Below are 17,880 nucleotides of genomic sequence, written 5' to 3'. Positions count from 1 at the left end.
CCTTTTCTTATTTCTTTCTCTACCTTTTCTACAGCTTCCCTCCCGCTCTCCCTTCCTCCTCTCGAGTAATAGATAGATCATCGAGTCTCCTTTATCCCAAGATCTTCTCTTGTGCTTCTGTCTCCTACTCATCCCCCGCTACTTTCCGCAGAACCTCCACAAGTCCCCCGATAGATCATACCATACCCCCTCAACATCATGCGTACTTCTGCTCTTCTTAGCCTTTGGGCTGGTGTAGGATCTGTGGCTACTGCTGCAACCACTAAACCATATGGACTTCCAAAAACCAACTTAGACAAGAAGGATATCCATTTCAGTGTTCAGGCTGATGGTTTGGATGTTAAGTTGGAAATCACCAATTCGACATCTAGTGTGGTCAAACCTAAGGTTTTCATCATTTCTATGGTATGTATCCCTTTACGTCATCTTGACAGGCCTCAATTCCACAATTTTCGCATACCCCTCGTCCAAAAAGATACGACAATTGTTCAATTTGGACATATCATCTGACTTGTTTTTAGTTCACCCCCGAAGCAGACATCTGGTACGAAAACTCCTTCGCCCCAGGCTCAATCGGAAATCTCCTCGCGAGAAACATTACTGTGCCCGGATTCTCCCCTATCTTCCCACAAGCCCATTGTCTTGCCGATGGATCCGTGTGTCAACTCACCACTGGTGAATCCGAAATCAACGCAGCTTCAACCATCACCGCTTTGACACTCTCCCCCGCTTTCGATCTCAGCTCGACTTATTTCCTCGTTGGTGGAATTGCTGGTATCAACCCAAAGCACGGTAGCATTGGTGATGTCGCATTCTCAAAGTACACCATTCAAGTTGCTCTTCAATATGAATTTGACGCAAGAGAAAAGCCCGATAACTTCACCACCGGATACTTCCCCCAAGGTTCATATGCCCCCGATCAATACCCCGCCAACATCTACGGAACCGAAGTATTCGAAGTCAACGAACCACTTCGTGATTTGGCCGTCGGATTCGCGAAAAAGGCATCTTTGAACGATTCATCCGAATCCATCGCCTACCGTGCATTGTACGCAACAGACAACGCCACAGCAGCTGTCAACAAATATCAAGCAGCAACCCACGCTCCTACTGTCATCACGTGTGATACTGCAACTTCCGATGTATACTACTCTGGTACTCTCCTCGGAGAAGCATTCGAAAACACCACCACATTGCTCACCAACGGTTCAGGAGTTTGCTGCATGACGGCCCAAGAAGATAACGCCACACTTTCTGCTCTTTTGCGTGCTGCTCTCTTCAAGATCGTCGATTTTTCCCGTATTATCATTATGCGCACAGCCTCTGATTTCGATCGTCCATACCCCGGTGCCTCTGTCGAGTTCAACCTCTTGTACTCCAACCAAGGTGCTTTCGAACCAGCTGTTGAGAACATCTATCTCGCTGGTACTGAAGTTATCAAGGGAATTATCGATGGCTGGAACTCAACTTTCGCTGCAGGTGTGACTCCTACCAACTATATCGGAGATATCTTCGGTAGTTTGGGAGGTGAGCCTGATTTCGGACCAGGAAGTGAGTTCGGTGGTGAGGAAGTCGATCCTAACAATGAGGTTATCTATGTTAAGAGAGATGGACAGAAGAAGGCCAAGTCCAGGAGAGAGATGAAGGGAAAGAAGGGATTGATGAGACGTCATTAGGAGATAATAGTAATGATGGGAGTTGTTTCAGTGTCGGTTTGGCGCTGAGAGCGTGTTTCCTCAAGCGTGCAGGATAGAATGCTTTCGTCTTTTCTTCGCGTCTGTATCTTTATCCAAAAGTTTTGGTCGGTGTCTTTCGTTTTCCTAGGTGGAAATGTTGGGATTCGCGCGGATGTTAGTTGAAGTGATCCGTTGATCTCTTACGACAACTTTGGTGCAATGGATTTTGACGTTTGAAATCTCGATGAGCTTTGGATTGTTAGTCGATTCAAAGAGATCTGAAGGAGATCTCATGCGAAGAGTATTGCGGGTTTTGACGCGTTTGAGATAGCTCGACGATGGTTGTAGATAATGGGTGGTAGAGATTCCGTCAGGTGGCTCGGAAAAGTGCGATGGGTTATGAGTACATAAATGCAGATGAGCTATGATATATGGGAGGATGATATTTATATCAACATTCAAATTTGTGGTTACAATTTAGATCCTATAGTATGGATGGATAATTATGGAAGTATATAGGAGAGATGAAATATATGAATATACGATTTACATTCTACAACTTTGCTTTTCGTTTTTCTTTCGTTTTTTTTCTGTCGTTTGATAATTATGATCCGTGTGAGAGACAGACTAAACTGCGTCGGCGATGATTCTTGCTGGCCTGTGAAAAGCATTGAATATAGTTCTGGTCGCAGAATTTGACTTCAGGAATACTTTGACAGTGAAGATTATTTCGTACGAACAAGTCAATTGTATGGAATGATCAGTCTGAATGGAAATATTTGCAAAGTCAGTCACAAGTATGACTTGAACTATTCAAAGAGCTGGGCAGAATTCATTCTCAATAATTTCGGTATGATCATTGTTCGAGTATGTGGTACAGATACATATGTCTGTGGAATTGATATGAATCGAATATATGACTAGGCTTGTATTGATATGACGAAGACAGTCATGAGTGTGACTGGATTTTGAATTCAAAATCATACATGGCAGATTGCTCTGCGTATTCATGGACGACAAAAGTGTGTAGAAAATTTGTATTCATTCTGAAGACGCAACCCCCGTAGCTAGACGGAGGATGCAACAACTAAACCTTTCTACAAAGTCCAACGCAAACCAAAAAGAAAAGGAAACATCAAGATGGCGAACCGTCTCTCTTCAGTCTCCCTTCAATATTTCCTCATTATCCACGCCCTTCGCTTATATTCTGAAGAATTATAGCAGCTTCAAATGCATCTCTTTCATCTGCGGCTGCCTCTCTCGCCGTTGCAGTTTTCTGTGAATTATAACACTCTGGACACACACAGTTGTAATTTTTTATCCTCTCCACTGAATTTAGTGGTGGATTATGTGGCCATTTGTTACACTTGACAAAAACATTCTCCACAAACACAGGAGCACCACGTTTTCTGTCACAATAACAGAGTTTAGATCTCGCTTCAATGTGGCACATGTTGGACAGGGAGAGTCGATGAGTTTCGAGGATGGTACTGACAGTTTTTGTTAGTATATAGTTGAAGTTCGATAGTCAAAGATATGGAATCTCACCGGGGGTTTGATATGGATGGGAATAGGAATCTTAAGGACTTGTTAAGGACAAAGTGCCGATATGGCTATGAGAAGTGAAACAGAAGGATTTTGTACCGATAGAAGGTGTCAATGATATCAGGAGGAGAGAGTTGTTTGTAGACACGATTTAGCAGGGTATTAAATAATGGTAATCTTTGATGAAACTTCTTGTCGTTTTGATTCTTGAAATTTGAGGAAGTGGGTATGAGGCTTCAAAGCTATCTTGTAGGTTGAAGAATAAAATGTCTACACAGAAAGGGGACTCGAAGCTTTTTGTGCGCATTTTGCTATGTCCATCAGTTATTCCATTGCCGTCGTTTTCAAGGAGTCATGTTTATTTCCTTACGAAGACCCAATATATTCCGGAAAGAATCATTGCTGTACTCAGATGTCATATCCACCCCCTTACTCGTTCTCGGCCAAAAGTGTCGTATGTCGCATGAATTAAATGCCGGCCATGACTATTTTGACTGACAATGAGTATTATGAACAATCAACTCGATTTGACTCGGAGTCTCTCTAAACAGGAAGCCTCGTAGACTTTTGACTTGAGACTTATGATTCATCATCCACGATTGGGCACACTCTAAAACTAAGTTAGGTAGAGCTAGAAAATTCATCTCTGAAGGAAATAATATCAACATGATCAGAGCCAATATGAGCATCAATAGTTATTGGGCGTCTTTATACTTTGCAACGGGCTGAGGAGAGGAATTCTATAACTTTTACAAAAGTCAAACGCAAATTCATATGTAATGGGTTCCCACTTGTTCCAAATTGTCAACGCTCTACCTAGGCGGGTGACGGAACAAGGAACCCCTTTATAATCCCATGCAAACCAAAGAAACCAACCACACAATTCGTACCCATCTCACCACTAATCCGCTCATGACATTTTATCCTTTACCAGACTATAAAATCCATGCAGCTCTTGTCTGGGTTTCAGCTTCAGCTTCCGCAGTCTCCTCTTCTGATCCGGGCTCATTCCCTAGCACCCTTTACATTTCCAGTAGTTGTGAATGAAGTCATCTTCTTTCTTCTTACAAATTTATCCGTCACATACTTCTTTGCAAAGAAATTTTGTCTTCTCGAAGATAGCATAATTGCCGTTGTTTTCGTTACACCAGCAATATCCTCGCTTTTTATATGGACAGCACATTTTGAATTGATGTTTTGAGGAATAATCAAATTGAGATAGTGATCTATAGGGGTCATTAGCTGAAAGGGGGTCAATATTCTGGAAAATCTGCTGTGAAGTCTTACTGTAACTTAAATGTGGGCAGATGTAGATATCTTTCGAATTCAATGAATGGTGATGATGTCAACGACGATGACGGTCGAGTCAACTTGCAGGTCTGTAAGAATAACAGAGACTTGGAATTCTTAGAACTGTGGAGGCAGCGAGTAATAGAAGGGAATACTATGATACTGATAGAACATATTTTTATTTCTCAAACTCTTGAACATTTGAAAATTTGAATTGGTGGATAGTGTTGAAGATCAAAGTTTGAATGTTTTCACAAGAGGGAACTGAAATGCTTTTGTGTTGAGAATGCTAGTCTCACACAATCATTCCATTGCAAGGATTCTCAAAGAGTCATGCTTATTCCTCTACAAAAAGAATCATTACTCTGCTAGATGCAATATTGATCCCCTGCAGCAATTTCGCTAAGCAATAATATGCAGCACAATCTGAAGGACTGGCATGACTGGCTAAGCTTCCAGTGAGTATTATGGCTTTACTGACTCAATTCGAGTGAGAATCTTTCTGACGCGGAAAGTCTTCTGTAAGTTCTCGGACTGAGACTTGTCATTGAACATTCATAACATGGCATGCTCTCATATTAGATTAGGTGGACGTGAAAAGGATATCTCCGCACTTACAATGTATAGAATATTAATGTGAACGGAACACTCTTGAGTATGACAAGGTACTGACGTCAATTTTGATAAACACTGCATTGCATTACACATGGAAGGAACCGAATAAAGTGCATAAGAGGTGTATATTCATGGACTCGACGCTGCACGCGGAGGTCAAATTTCTACACCTTTAATAAAAGTCCAACGCAAATAGCTGAATAGCAACTAGACCCACCACTGATACATGCTCATAACTGACGCTTCCCCTGAAACATCATATGTCTGCTAGTAGTCGAATTTCCTAATAGCTTGATGCGATCTCCGCGAAGAATGCCGCACTGGCGGCTTATCTCTCTTCCCACCTCACTCGCTCATCTCTCCTCGCTCTTCTCAGAACTTTCGCATTTTCCTGATTTCTATCAATCCTGTCACTCCCCCATCTCTCTCTTTCTCTCTCTCTTTCTCTCTCTTCTTCTTCTCTCTCTCTCTCTCTCTCTCTCTTTCTCTTTCCTCCTCCCTTACTTTTTCCTCCTTCTCTCAATTCTCTCCGTCTCTCTTTATTCGCTTGTGACACTCTTCTCGCCATATCTAGTGCCTCTCTATCTCCTGCCTCCCTCTCAATCTCCTTCTTCCTCCTCGCTTCTCCCTCTTTCGCCCTTGACTCTTCACCATGACAGTATCTGCAAATCTTATAATGTATTTTGTCCTCATTAAAGGGTTGATTTACTCCCACTCTGCACTTTATTTCATGCTTGTAGAATTCGACATTTTTGCCGCCGTTGCCGTCACAAAAGCATTGTCCGATATACAGATGCAGTCTGCACGTTTTGCATGGAGGGGCAGGAGAGCTCATGCTTGAAATATTATGTAGGTGCGATTAATCGGTCTGTACTGGATGCGTTTTAGCAGTGCAGTATTTGAAAATTACTTTCTTAAGTGGATATCCCGAGAACTTGTTGACGATTTGGTAATGATGTGATAATGCCAGCGACAATGATGTTGAAAAGTGTACTCGCCAGTCCGTAGTAAGCACAGAAAGTGTAGGGGTTTTCAAGAACGTAGAGACCAGAAAGAGTTCGTGGATAAGAAGTAGTAAGATAGTCGAGAGGAATAGTATGATGTTGATGGAATGTATGATTATTTCCCGAAAGCTCGAAAGTTTGAGAATTTGAAGATATGCGAATCAGTGGATGGAATTGGATATTAAAGATTAGATGCTTCAATAAGAGGAAATGGAACGCTTTTATGTTGAGGAAGCTAGGCTCACACAGTTATTAAGATTTATGAGGAGAGAGTCACTATAATTCTGTCATTTTGGAGTCACTCAAGCATCTTCAAAAAGACTCATTCCAATTTATTCAAAAAAGACTCAACTCTGTGTCTTCAAAGCCAGTGACTTTCCTCTCTGTGGACCAAATACACAGATGAAGTGGAAGTAATATGAGAGATCGACATCTACTCACATACACACTGCAATATATAGATAGCACCACAAAACCCTTAATAAAAATGTATAAAATATTTGCATTCTTTACTCGAGGCTCCAGACTAACTGGGTGGAGGATAAAATTTCGATACTTTTTTTTTACGAAAGTCTAATGCATAAATTCAACCCAACTGTACAAAACGAGACGTTAAAAGAGCTCGCCACAACTTCAGTTTCATGGGCTTGTAGCTTCTCTAATACCAGATACTAATCAACGTTTGTGTCCTCGATGGACTCTTCGATGGCCTTGGCGATGGGCTTCTTGATAGCTTCCTTGATTGCCTCCTTGATAGCTTCTTTGATATCCTTCCTGGTATCCTCCTTGATGATCTGCTTGACTGTTTGCTTGATATCCTCCTTCGTATCCTCCTTGATATCCTCCTTCGTATCCCTGATAACCTCCCTGCGCCACTACTTGCGCTTCTCTCTCTTCCACCACTCTCTGCACCTCCACTCTTTCCGCCTGTCTATCAATCTCCATCCTTTCCCTTTCCCTCGCTTCCGTTTCCAATCTATCCGCCTCAACCTCTAAATACGGGCACTTATCACATCTACTTTTAACAACCTTGATCTCCGGAAAAAGTAGCTCAAACTCATCATGCGAGCCTCCATTCAATACATTCGGACACTTCTCCAGATATTCGCGCAGGGTGACTCTCTTGCCATTGTTGCCGTTGCACCAGCATGGTCCTTTGACAAGTACTGTCTTGCACATCGTGTGATGACGGGGATGGATGCTGATGGGAGATATTGATGCTTTGAGACAGGTATGTTGGTGTGACTACTTGGCTCATTCGGGTACACAATTGTACGACGAATAGCGTCGTGGGGAGCTTATGGTAAGATCAGATTAGATAGGTATCTTGTGACACTGGTCAATGTAATGGCGAGGAGTGTAGCCCGTAATCGTCAAGTATCAAAACGCCCGGTGATGAGACTTCGATTTGATAGAAGATATGTTTGCATTTGACTGTAAACAGGATCTCTGGATTATATCGGAGCTCGTGGAGTGGAAGTTGCAAGTGAAAAGTCAAAAGCTCTACACAAAAGAAAATGCATTGACTTTTGTATAAAAAGTGTGATGCTCATACAATCATTCCATGACCTTTTCTTCTTCCAGGGAGTCATGATTATCGATTCAAATCGAATCGAGTTATTTTAGATTTCTTCTAGGACTCATTATGATATCTCCAAACGAAGTCATATTCACTTTCCGAAAAGAGTCATTCGTGTGTCGGAAAGCGGTATTCACTGCACTGCAGCATCTCGCTGAATGCTAGTTCGCAGTCGCTATCATAATATAACACGCTAGGTCTTGAGACAAGGTTTCTGGATTAGTTCCGTATTTGCGCTCGTGTCGAAACACAAATATATAACAAAACGGTGATAGGAAGTGTAGACGAGATGTAGGTAGGCTTGACTCTTGAGAAGTAAAGGTTGTGCTATTGGTAGGCTAGAAGAGGGAGATGGAGAACTATATACGAGGGAGGAAATGTTTAGGCACACATTTAGCTCATGGTTAAGAGACGCAATCTCAAAGATATAGAGTGGTATTTCTAAAATTGCACGCCCGCTGGTAGGTTCATATCTACAAAACCACACGCGAAAAGTATTGTACACACGAAATACAAAAGTAGAGATGTATAAAAAAAAATCTCTATCAACATACAAAATCTTTCTTGCGCATGATTTATCTACTTGAATTTGCCGAGACAATCATTGGGACAGGCGATTTCTGCACAGGTATTTCCTCATGCTCATCCTCGTCCAAATATTCCCACTCCTCATCATCCTCTGTTCTCTGTCCAAAAATCACCGATAAAATTCTACTCCACAATCCCTTCTTCTCCACCATTGCCAAGACAAGTACGACTGGTAAATGCCAAACACTTGCCCAGAAAAGCTTTTTTGCGCTTCCTTTTTGGCCCTCGTATTTCCAAAACCTGTAGGCCTCTCGGACCAGCCATGCATTTACAGGCATGCTAGCTGCTGCGAATGTCCATTCAGTTACATTCGCATAGCAAAGTCCGATGCATAGGGGTATGCATGCGATACTATATCTAAGAGCCACGCGACCATTCATGGCAGGATTTACCCAACATAACATTCTATATCCGGCGCCTTTGTATTCTTCACGAATAGACCAGGATAAAGGCATGAAATGCGAAAGTTGCCATGCAAATAACAATCCTGCTAGTAACCAACCTCCCGCACTATCTGGTCCGAGAAGTAAATCCTGCCATTCAGGTGTTGAGGAAGAAGAAAGATGTGACGAAGTTTGTCCAGCCGCAGCAGTCCATCCCATCAATGGAGGAATGCCTCCGACTATTGCACCGACCCAAGTATTAAAGACTGTAACTCTTTTCAATGGCGTATAAACACCAGCATATAGCCCAATGTTCAAAGCACCCAAAAAGGCAGTGGTGGGATTGACCCCATAATACAAACCTCCTACCCCAACAACTCCACTCGCAATTGCGAAAAGTAAAGCGCCACCCGGCGAAATGAGTTTTCGAACAAGGGGTCTATTTCGTGTTCGTGACATTTGCGCGTCGTATTTAGGTTCGTAAAGCATATTGAGGGTGTTTGCGGAAGCGGCGCATAGGGCCGTACCAGTCGTAAGGAAGAGAAGGGTGAGGGTGCTCAAACTGGGTGTTTCAAGAAGAGTCGAAGATAAAAGTGAAGGTACTGGGTATAATGTGTAGGCTGAACATGCGGTAAGAACGACGAGCATTGAAAGGCGGGGTTTGGTGAGAGACAAGAGGACTGATAATAGTCGTTTCATGGAAGATTGTGGAAGTGCGCTCGCGCGGTCGGCATGGACCGTGGAAGCATTTTCAGGAAGGAATTCTTTATCACCTTGTTGTTCGAGTAATTGTTTATGCCGCCTTCGTCGATGGGGTGGCAGGATTTCTGATTGTGCAGCAGTGACCGGTATCGCAGAACCCTTCTCAATGCTTTCTTTTGCCTCCTCTACGTCTTTCCTGCTGATTGCATCCACAGCAGTACTCATACCGCCCTTTCCTGCATTCCCGAAGATATCTCTATTTGCAAAGAAATACCCAGTCCCCAACCTTTGCACTATTGTTGTTTTCCTACCATTTGAATTCGAGAAATTCCTCCCAGCTCTTCGGATTCCGCTCAATTCCGTTCGCAGAGAACATGAGATGCATACATTCCCTAATCCATTTTGCCGTAAAGCGCCAGCAAATATAGGAGACCGGACAATCATTGCGAGTGTAATTGTCGAGCTTCGAAAGCCCTTAATAAGAGTTGCAATGATGTGAGGATATAAAGTTGCATGATTTCTCGGAAGTTACCGACCAATTTTCGGCATGAAAGTGATCGACCAATTAAACGGTGCTTATTTTGAGTGAGTATCTATATATTATGGAGGGCAGATGGATAGATTCCATGCATAGTGAAGAGATCAATATGCTAGAACACATTTTATATCAAATGCAATGTTCTTCAATGGAATTATTCACCAGAAAGTGTTTTGAATTTGTCGCCAGATAAGTGATCTTGATAATTGTCTAGGTCTCACACCGCCCGGCAGAATAGCTTCAAAAATATGCCCCGCAATCTGCTTGTGACATAGATTGTGAGAATGGAATTTGTTATATTGCTTATATTGTAAACCTCAAGTACTTATTATCCACGAGCAGTTACATTGATTTTAGAATTCCCAAGGGCAACAGGTCATAAATGACAAGAAACATGCCCAGCCAATATTCTAAATGAAACCATGTCGAGCCCGAATCCGTGATGAATTGCTCAAGTCTTGGTAGTGACAATCTTTAAAGGGTATCAAAGCACATAGCATATAGCACATAACTCATAGGCTTTTTCTAGCAAAGAGTCTTGGTTCTTTCCCAGAGCTTTGCTGTCCCTTACTAGGCAGTCTTCTTTGGTGACATACGATACAATATCTCTGCCTACAGTGGCTAATACACCTTCTAGAATGTCGATCATTCCTTTTCACCAGCCCTTTCATGATTCATTATACTGTACACTGACTTCGTATCTATTTGAAGCATATAATAGAACAGTCGAAGACAGGTTGTAATGTCTACCATGTGGCTGGAATTATATCGCCACTGTAGGCTTGTTTTCGGAGTTCCAACTGAATGTTGGATTTCTCTCATCCCTCGAATTATACACCTGCAACACTCACAACATTCCCTCCCAGAATCTTTACAATACCACGTCTAAGTTCCAATCTCTGCTCAATTTCGGAATCAGGCATGCCCTCAGACCTGCAAACCAGGACTGTTCGAATAGTCGCAACATCCAGGTACTTCCTACCCTGGAATCCCTTCCTGCCGATTTTCTCGAAGTCCCTCTCTGCTTCTTCTGCTATTCTGGATCTCGCCGCCAGAAGGGTAACCGCAGGATTATTTGCGGTTGGAAATATCGATTGCGAAGGTGTGGAAGCAGAAGGGATAAAATTGTTGCCGGATGTGATGGGATCTTGTGCTGAGGCTCGATTGAATGTAGATGAATTAGAGAGAGTAGGTGAAGGTGTAACAGGACCTAATTCACGAAGGCGAGAATTGAGACCAATATCTGGATCGGAGGCATCAAAGCTTATTGCTATAGAATATTACATTAGCAGGCGGATTCCTATCTCAGACTTCCAATTGAAACGCCGAAAGCCATTGACAGAAGATGACAAACATTGGTTCTTTTCAGATGAGGAGCTTGGTTCTGGATGAACAGTCGGCCCCAATTTTGCGGAAGTACTTGGTTGACTTGACTCTACATTTGTGCGGGGAGATGAAGGCGGCGGGGTTCGAGTTGGGTATTTGCGTGCAGTATTTGAAGCTGACAAAGAGGCTGCTTTAGAAGCTTTTGCTAGATTTTTGGATTGCGAAGCTCCCATCTTTTTCGTACTTCGAATTGTTTAAGGAGAAAAATTTGATGGCAACGTTATTGATGAGAATGGATAGTTGACGGAGCTCGATGATGCGCTGAGGGGCTTCAATGATTTCTGGGGAAGCTAGCCTAAACTTCAAGCCTGAATCGCAAGGTTAGGGTTATGATTGGCGGTAAGACTCCTTATCTTCGACCGCTACGAATGCTTCAACAGTGCTTACGCGGCATGAATTATATATATATATATATTCAAGTGACTTCTTCAAATTGCATCTTCAATTTCTTTCTTTCCATCATGTATAGTTCACAGTGATATTTCATCGTCTTGAAATAATGTTTGTATTATGTTATGTTTCGATTTTTTGTATAACTTTTCAGCAATGGCTAAATATATTCTTTCTAAGTGGGCACAGTATTGTTCCATGCAAAATACCTCCTCTCACAAAACTGTATCATGGTCGAAGAGATGGTAAATCTCTACCTGAAAGTCTAGAATAGGTTTCTTTGCCATGCGAGTGTATTACGATTTTTGTTCTTCGTTTAGCAATCCACCCCCCTGAACAGAGGCCAAATTAGCGTTCCGGTGAGCTTATAACCCTTCATCTGGCGTCAGAGGAACTTTAGCAGCGAGAAACGACAAAGCTCTGAAAGATGTAGTTACGTAAGTGATTTTCGGGATCAATTGATAAATTCAAGCCTTGCAATCCCGATAACGGTTTTCCCCTCTGCTAGCTCGTTTGAATAATTGAGGCTAGGGAAAGGCTTCTCCTATCTAGATTCTGCTTTCATTGCAAAGTCAACATGGATAGCTTCTTGCGGTTACGTTCATGATAATACGCTCTGTTCTGAACTCACCAAAGACAAGTGATTCCAGATTAGACTATTTGCTAATCATGCTTCAGCGAAATGGCCTATGGGATTATGGGCTCTACCAGAAATTCCCATCTTCTCACATTCCAAGCTACCCGCACAGCAAAATGCGCTTATTTTGACGGGGAATCCGCTACACTTATGGGGACAGGCCGAATGCACACACAAATGCTCCACATCTACGGCAATGTGACTGGCCCGGATCCTAATGGACATTTTGGACCAGGCTTAGTACAAGAATATGATAGGGCAAGAGGCCTCTGCTCTTGGGTGCACGAAAGAGGTCTCGGTGGAAAGGGCTAGGGAGTCGAAGGGTTTGTAAGAATGAATGCTGGATTCGAGATGACATGGTGTGATTTCGAGAGCGAAACCCTCAGATTAGTCGAACATTTGAATGTTACAGCTCCATTACTTCCCCAAAATGTACCAAATAAAGTGTACGAAAAGGAAGAGGCGGATCTCCTATCCTAACTTCCACTACCATCTAGAACAACTCGGTCACCGCAATCTACACATACAGAAAATCCCACTGAAAACCTTCCTGCCATGCCACCAAACTTCAGACGCGATTCTGAGAGAGAACCATTCCTTCGAAGTCAAGGCTGGAGTTGGTTCACAAGCGCTGCTGCTCATTACGGATCTTCTGGAGAAGGACCAGGACTTGGCGAAAATAGAGTTAAATTGCTCACATGTGGAATCCTAAACTACTACTCTCCTAAATTTGAGAGTCAAGCAAAGGCGCGAGGTTTGGTAGAAAGGGAAACATTGAACTTGACAAGCGAAGGGTTCTGGAAAGGTGGTCTAGAGGATGAAGATACAAGAATTACTGCGTTGAACGCTTTGATGCGAAGGAGAAGATATCAATACAGATGACGCAGCAATGATGAAAGAGGACTCAGAAAGAGTTCTCAAGAATTTACTCAGTCAATCTTCGAATTGTACCGATATTGACTGGACGACTATGACCGACGGGATTGTCCAAACCTGCAATTCACCCCTATCTCAACTTCTTCAAACCCTACAGACTTATTCTTCAGTCCCGCCATCCAACAAAACAACAGAAAGAAAGTGGATGCCATCCATTCGAGAAAAGACCCATTCATTCCTTCTCCCCTTCCTCGAATGTCCCTCTCCCAATGAACCCCCTTCAATCTGGCAACGAAACTACACTCTCTTCCAAACCACCTATTCCCGCTGTCACTACCACCACACGCGACTTCTTTCCCCATCCCTCAATATCTACCTATCACCCTCCAAACCCTCCCTCAAATGGGCCATCGAAGAACCCAAGCCGGAATCTGCAACATCCTAATCGACATTAGATTTTCCATCGAGAAAATCTAGACCAGCACATTCAACCAACCATCTCCAGACTCATGAAATCCATCCATTCTCACCCCCCAAAATCAAAAAGAAATCCTCCGCTGGATCCATGGTATACAAGAACTAAAAGCCTGGCTCGGCTGGGCCGGTGAATGGACAAGCTGTGAACATAAAAGTGCAGGAGATGAAAAATGTTATATTCCCATGTGGCCGATGTTAGGGAGAGAAAATGGACCGATTCGAGGTCCCCCGTCTGGGAATCGGTATGGAGATGGACCTGGGTCTGGCGAGGGATATAATGGGCCTCCTGGGCCAGGTGGATATCGACCCAGAAGAACGGAATGCGGGGTTGACGAGACTGATTAGTGGAAACCGAGATGTGTAGTTGTGGATTATATTATGGGGGGCTTGGGTAGTTGAAGGGTTGGGGAGAGGATGTGGATTGTTTGTATATTTCTTTCCGATACTTGGATAAATACTAGATTCGATGAAAGATGATTGGAATAACGTCGGAGGGATTCAGAAATCCACGGCTATTCAAATTCTCAATACTCATAACTTATCATCCCATATAATCAAGCCATACCATCTTCCCACACCTAACTGAACTCCAACCCAACTTGGCTGTAAACCCAATCCTCTTTCATAGATAGTGAATCTCTCTCCAATATATCCATTCCATACCCCGCCCTTCGGCCGCCCTATATAATCACGTCTACGTCCAACAAGATTGTGATTAGTTGGTACAGTGGTTAGAATGTGCAACTCAACTTCCAACCAGCTTAGAAGCCCTGTGACCAAATACAGCAAAAATAGCAAAATAAAAATAGCAAAAAAAGAAAAGACTCGGACTCTTCAAGAAGTTTCGCACTTCAACACCTTTTTTTGTTCTTTTTGGCTACTGAGAAGTAGTAAATTGCTAGTATCAATAAGTTATTGTATGGCTGGATATTTTTGACTGGAATGAGAACCTAGCACTATGCAAATTTCATTTCTAGGTAAATACAACGCTAAAACTCTCATCCAAAACTTCCTGCTCTGCGTGCTAATCACATTGCTGTCAAATCCCAACACACGCCTACCAACTTGAATGTCCGCCATCCATCCTCAGATCCGCGCCTGTAAAATACAGTCAGTGATTCGTCCTAAAAGTAGTACCAAGATTGAAGGGTAACATACCAGTCATGAAACTACTAGCATCGCTAACCAAAAATACCGCCGCCCCTCTGTATTCTTCTGGAGCACTCAATCTCCCCAACATATTTTGTTTTGGCCAGTCTGTTCTCCTTTCTGGGAATTTCTTGAATAGTTCCTCCACCATAGCTGTCACTATATATCCGGGAGAAATGGTGTTGACTCGAATACTATATTCACCCCACTCACTAGCCAAGTTTCTCGCAAGTTGTAGAACTGCGGACTTCGATGCGTTGTAAGCGGGACATATGAGACCCTGAAGATCACCAGTTAGTATGGATATGAAATCGCAGAGGCAGAGGATAAGACGAACCCGATTGGCAACAGTTCCACTCATACTGGCAATAAGCACTATACTCCCTCCATTTCCAAATTTCACCATTTGTTTTGCGACTGCCTGTGCTGTCATAAAAACACCGGTTACGTTGACACTCATCATTAAATCGACATCCTTAGCCGAGTATTCCAGAGCTGGAGTTTCTTGTTGGATTCCAGCTGCTGCTATCAGGCCATCCATTCGTCCTTCTGTCTGAGCTATCTCATCAATTATAGAGTTTAGACCCTCGACATCTCGTACGTCGATGCGGCGGTATGAGAGCGATGTGCCGAGTTCCTCCTTTGCACGCTGTGCAATGCGATCGAAATCGGGAGAGGGGAATTCGAGACGGTCAAGGGCGTATACTATGCTATTTGTTAGATGGAATCATTCAATCCCAAAATTGTTTTCGAGCTGTAATCGACATTGCATACCTTTAGCACCGGCCTCCAATAAAGCTTCTGCCTGTACCAATCCTAATCCTCTGCCAGCCCCGGAAACGCATACCACTTTATCGACCAAGTTGAATTCGGGTAGACGTTTTTTAGTCCCTAGATATGTTGAGGGCTGACCACTCTTGAGTGCTGCATTTTCGGCATCTGGCGCAGGCAGTGCTTGACTCGTTTGAGATGGCGGACTTGAGAGATGTGGAAAGACAGAGAAGGTGCGTGTGAGAGGACGAGGATGGGATCGGAAATATCTGATCGAGACACGTGAAACATTCCGAAGGGTAGACATGACTTTAACAGCTTTGGGTTTGTTGATAGTTGAGAAGAGAAGGCTGTGTAACTATATATTATGTGGTTTAGCTGCACAGCCTAGTAAATTGGAAGCTCAATGATACGTGATTGAAAAGAAGCGACAGTAAGACCGAACTATATGTAAAGCCCGTCTTAAACAACGCCTTTTAAGCGACTGTAGGAGCTAATGCCTATTTTAATGAATCACCAGGCATCTCGGATCCAAGACTGACTGGGGAATCGGATTCTAGCAATCAATATCACCTCTGCGGGGAAAGGCCATAACGAAGCCACTTGACTTTGCAGCAGTAGCACAATCATGGTTCTTTGTGGTTTGACACTTCATGAGCCAATCCTTCCAATCTGAAGCGGGGTAAATAACGATAACAAGCTCAACAAATCATCTAGAGCCTCAAATACGAAGTCACAGGAGAGGTACAAAAGGTTAATGGTCTATTTTAGATGTTCAGGACTTGGGGTAAAATGTGCTTCCCTCCACGACCCACCTTTTATTAGTATTTCTCCGCGTTCCAAGCCGGATCGCCGGATTAAGTAATCCGGGGACAAACAATGTGAGATCATGCAAGGGATTGACAAACACTTGATATCGGAATACCTTCCCTAGTGGTGAAGTGCATAGTACGTGCTTTTATTGGCAGAGTTCAAGCAATGATTCTAGTAAAGTACGAAGTAGCTCGACGTGCCGAGGTATTGCAACTTTAGCCAATGCTAAGAGTGTGTCACTACATATAGGTGTCTTGTCTAGAACAGCATTCTCTCCTTCAACTTGTCGTTTTCTACGATATCTTGTTCTTTGCTCAGAAACTCTGGAATATCCCAGGTGCAATTTATGTACCTGCCAGCTAACCATTCTCTTCTCTCTTGAGATAAAAAGCACATCGAATCGCCCGCAACTTCCGGATCATCTCTCAAGACTATTTCCAAGAGTTAGCAATCAACCTTCAATCATTTAGCACTTTATCTATGGAAACACAATCTACCTTTGTGAAGATATGCCGGCAATTTCTTAGCCATATCTGTATTAACGGCGCCAGGATGTACACAATATGCCAGTAATCCTTCTCCTGCATACTCTGTCATTGTGAATTCTGTTAATCTCAATAGTGCGAACTTCGAGGTTTGGTATCCGCTAGCTCCGGGTCGCAACGAATTTGCTCCAGTACTGGCTACATTGATGATTGTCTTCAGTCCACCCTTTAGCATCAGGGGAAGAAATCCGCGAGTCATCCAATATACCCCACGTATGTTGACTTCAAATGTCTGCCACCAGTCATCATGGTCTGAGTCAATTATCGATTGACTGGCTGCTAAATATCCCGCATTATTGATCAAGATATCCAATCTTCCGAAAGTCTTCTTAACCTCTTGGACTGCGTCTTTAACACTTTGGTGGTTGAGTAAATCAAGCTTGATCAACAAGACCTTTGGGGAGGTCTTTCCTGCCGCCTTTGCTGCCTCTTCAATTTCTGTCTCGAGTGAGGAGAGATCTGATCTTGCACCGATAGCAATCCCTTCAGCTCCAGCTTTCGCGAATGATATAGCTGTAGCTCTGCCAACACCTTTCGAAGCACCTGTTATGAAAACTATGTGTTTGCTATGGTCGGACTTAGTCGCGGAATCAATTGCGGGGTATGTAGTGTTGTGCAGAGTGGCAGTAAAGTTTTGGCCTATTGTATGTTAGTTAAGGATGCGAAATTGGATGATGAGCTTTACCATTTGGAAGAGGGACGGGCGGATACGACATTTCGATCTTGAGTCTTGATATTCACGATATAAATCACAACGAGGGGAATGAGATATGAAAGAGAGGGATAGAACGAAAAGTAATACTTAGTCAAAGATACTCGTAAAATTGAAAAACCTTGTAGAGCGACGACAGCATGCAGAATGGCCAATACTACTTCCGCATCGCTTCGATGCAACAAGGTCATCTGTACTCACATT

General features: G+C 43.1%; 8 protein-coding genes across 8 annotated transcripts; 2 read left to right on the top strand and 6 right to left on the bottom strand.

Annotated features, from left to right (window-relative positions):
* Positions 1 to 2,234, top strand: EAF01_009957 (uncharacterized protein). Its single transcript, XM_038918213.1, has 2 exons — positions 1 to 405; positions 522 to 2,234. Exons 1-2 carry the CDS (start codon positions 199 to 201, stop codon positions 1,674 to 1,676), a joined length of 1,362 nt encoding a protein of 453 aa, XP_038766183.1. The 5' UTR covers positions 1 to 198; the 3' UTR covers positions 1,677 to 2,234.
* A 3,220-nt stretch (positions 2,235 to 5,454) lies between these two features.
* Positions 5,455 to 5,961, bottom strand: EAF01_009956 (uncharacterized protein; the record flags this gene model as incomplete). The annotated part of the gene is made up of 1 exon (XM_038918212.1): positions 5,455 to 5,961. The coding sequence occupies one exon, from the start codon at positions 5,959 to 5,961 to the stop codon at positions 5,455 to 5,457; it is 507 nt and encodes a 168-aa protein (XP_038766182.1).
* Positions 5,962 to 6,805: 844 nt separating this feature from the next.
* EAF01_009955 (uncharacterized protein) lies at positions 6,806 to 7,309 on the bottom strand (the record flags this gene model as incomplete). The annotated part of the gene is made up of 1 exon (XM_038918211.1): positions 6,806 to 7,309. One exon carries the CDS (start codon positions 7,307 to 7,309, stop codon positions 6,806 to 6,808), a length of 504 nt encoding a protein of 167 aa, XP_038766181.1.
* A 975-nt stretch (positions 7,310 to 8,284) lies between these two features.
* Positions 8,285 to 9,826, bottom strand: EAF01_009954 (uncharacterized protein; the record flags this gene model as incomplete). The annotated part of the gene is made up of 1 exon (XM_038918210.1): positions 8,285 to 9,826. One exon carries the CDS (start codon positions 9,824 to 9,826, stop codon positions 8,285 to 8,287), a length of 1,542 nt encoding a protein of 513 aa, XP_038766180.1.
* A 414-nt stretch (positions 9,827 to 10,240) lies between these two features.
* On the bottom strand, positions 10,241 to 11,570 carry EAF01_009953 (uncharacterized protein). The gene is made up of 2 exons (XM_038918209.1): positions 11,275 to 11,570; positions 10,241 to 11,190 (listed from the first exon to the last, which is right to left on the bottom strand). Exons 1-2 carry the CDS (start codon positions 11,477 to 11,479, stop codon positions 10,751 to 10,753), a joined length of 645 nt encoding a protein of 214 aa, XP_038766179.1. The 5' UTR covers positions 11,480 to 11,570; the 3' UTR covers positions 10,241 to 10,750.
* Positions 11,571 to 12,666: 1,096 nt separating this feature from the next.
* Positions 12,667 to 13,215, top strand: EAF01_009952 (uncharacterized protein; the record flags this gene model as incomplete). The annotated part of the gene is made up of 2 exons (XM_038918208.1): positions 12,667 to 12,779; positions 12,831 to 13,215. The coding sequence occupies 2 exons, from the start codon at positions 12,667 to 12,669 to the stop codon at positions 13,213 to 13,215; spliced, it is 498 nt and encodes a 165-aa protein (XP_038766178.1).
* Positions 13,216 to 14,743: 1,528 nt separating this feature from the next.
* On the bottom strand, positions 14,744 to 15,913 carry EAF01_009951 (uncharacterized protein; the record flags this gene model as incomplete). The annotated part of the gene is made up of 4 exons (XM_038918207.1): positions 14,744 to 14,784; positions 14,845 to 15,115; positions 15,173 to 15,540; positions 15,610 to 15,913. 4 exons carry the CDS (start codon positions 15,911 to 15,913, stop codon positions 14,744 to 14,746), a joined length of 984 nt encoding a protein of 327 aa, XP_038766177.1.
* Positions 15,914 to 16,677: 764 nt separating this feature from the next.
* EAF01_009950 (uncharacterized protein) lies at positions 16,678 to 17,680 on the bottom strand (the record flags this gene model as incomplete). Its single annotated transcript, XM_038918206.1, has 3 exons — positions 16,678 to 16,850; positions 16,917 to 17,603; positions 17,650 to 17,680. The coding sequence occupies 3 exons, from the start codon at positions 17,678 to 17,680 to the stop codon at positions 16,678 to 16,680; spliced, it is 891 nt and encodes a 296-aa protein (XP_038766176.1).
* Between the last annotated feature and the right edge of the window lie 200 nt (positions 17,681 to 17,880).

The sequence above is a fragment of the Botrytis porri genome, assembly GCF_014898465.1.
Source record: "Botrytis porri strain MUCL 3234 chromosome Unknown BPOR_015, whole genome shotgun sequence".
In the NCBI taxonomy this organism is placed as follows: domain Eukaryota; kingdom Fungi; phylum Ascomycota; class Leotiomycetes; order Helotiales; family Sclerotiniaceae; genus Botrytis; species Botrytis porri.
The sequence above is the reverse complement of the archived record's forward strand: the minus strand, read 5'-3'. Positions and strand labels throughout refer to the sequence as shown.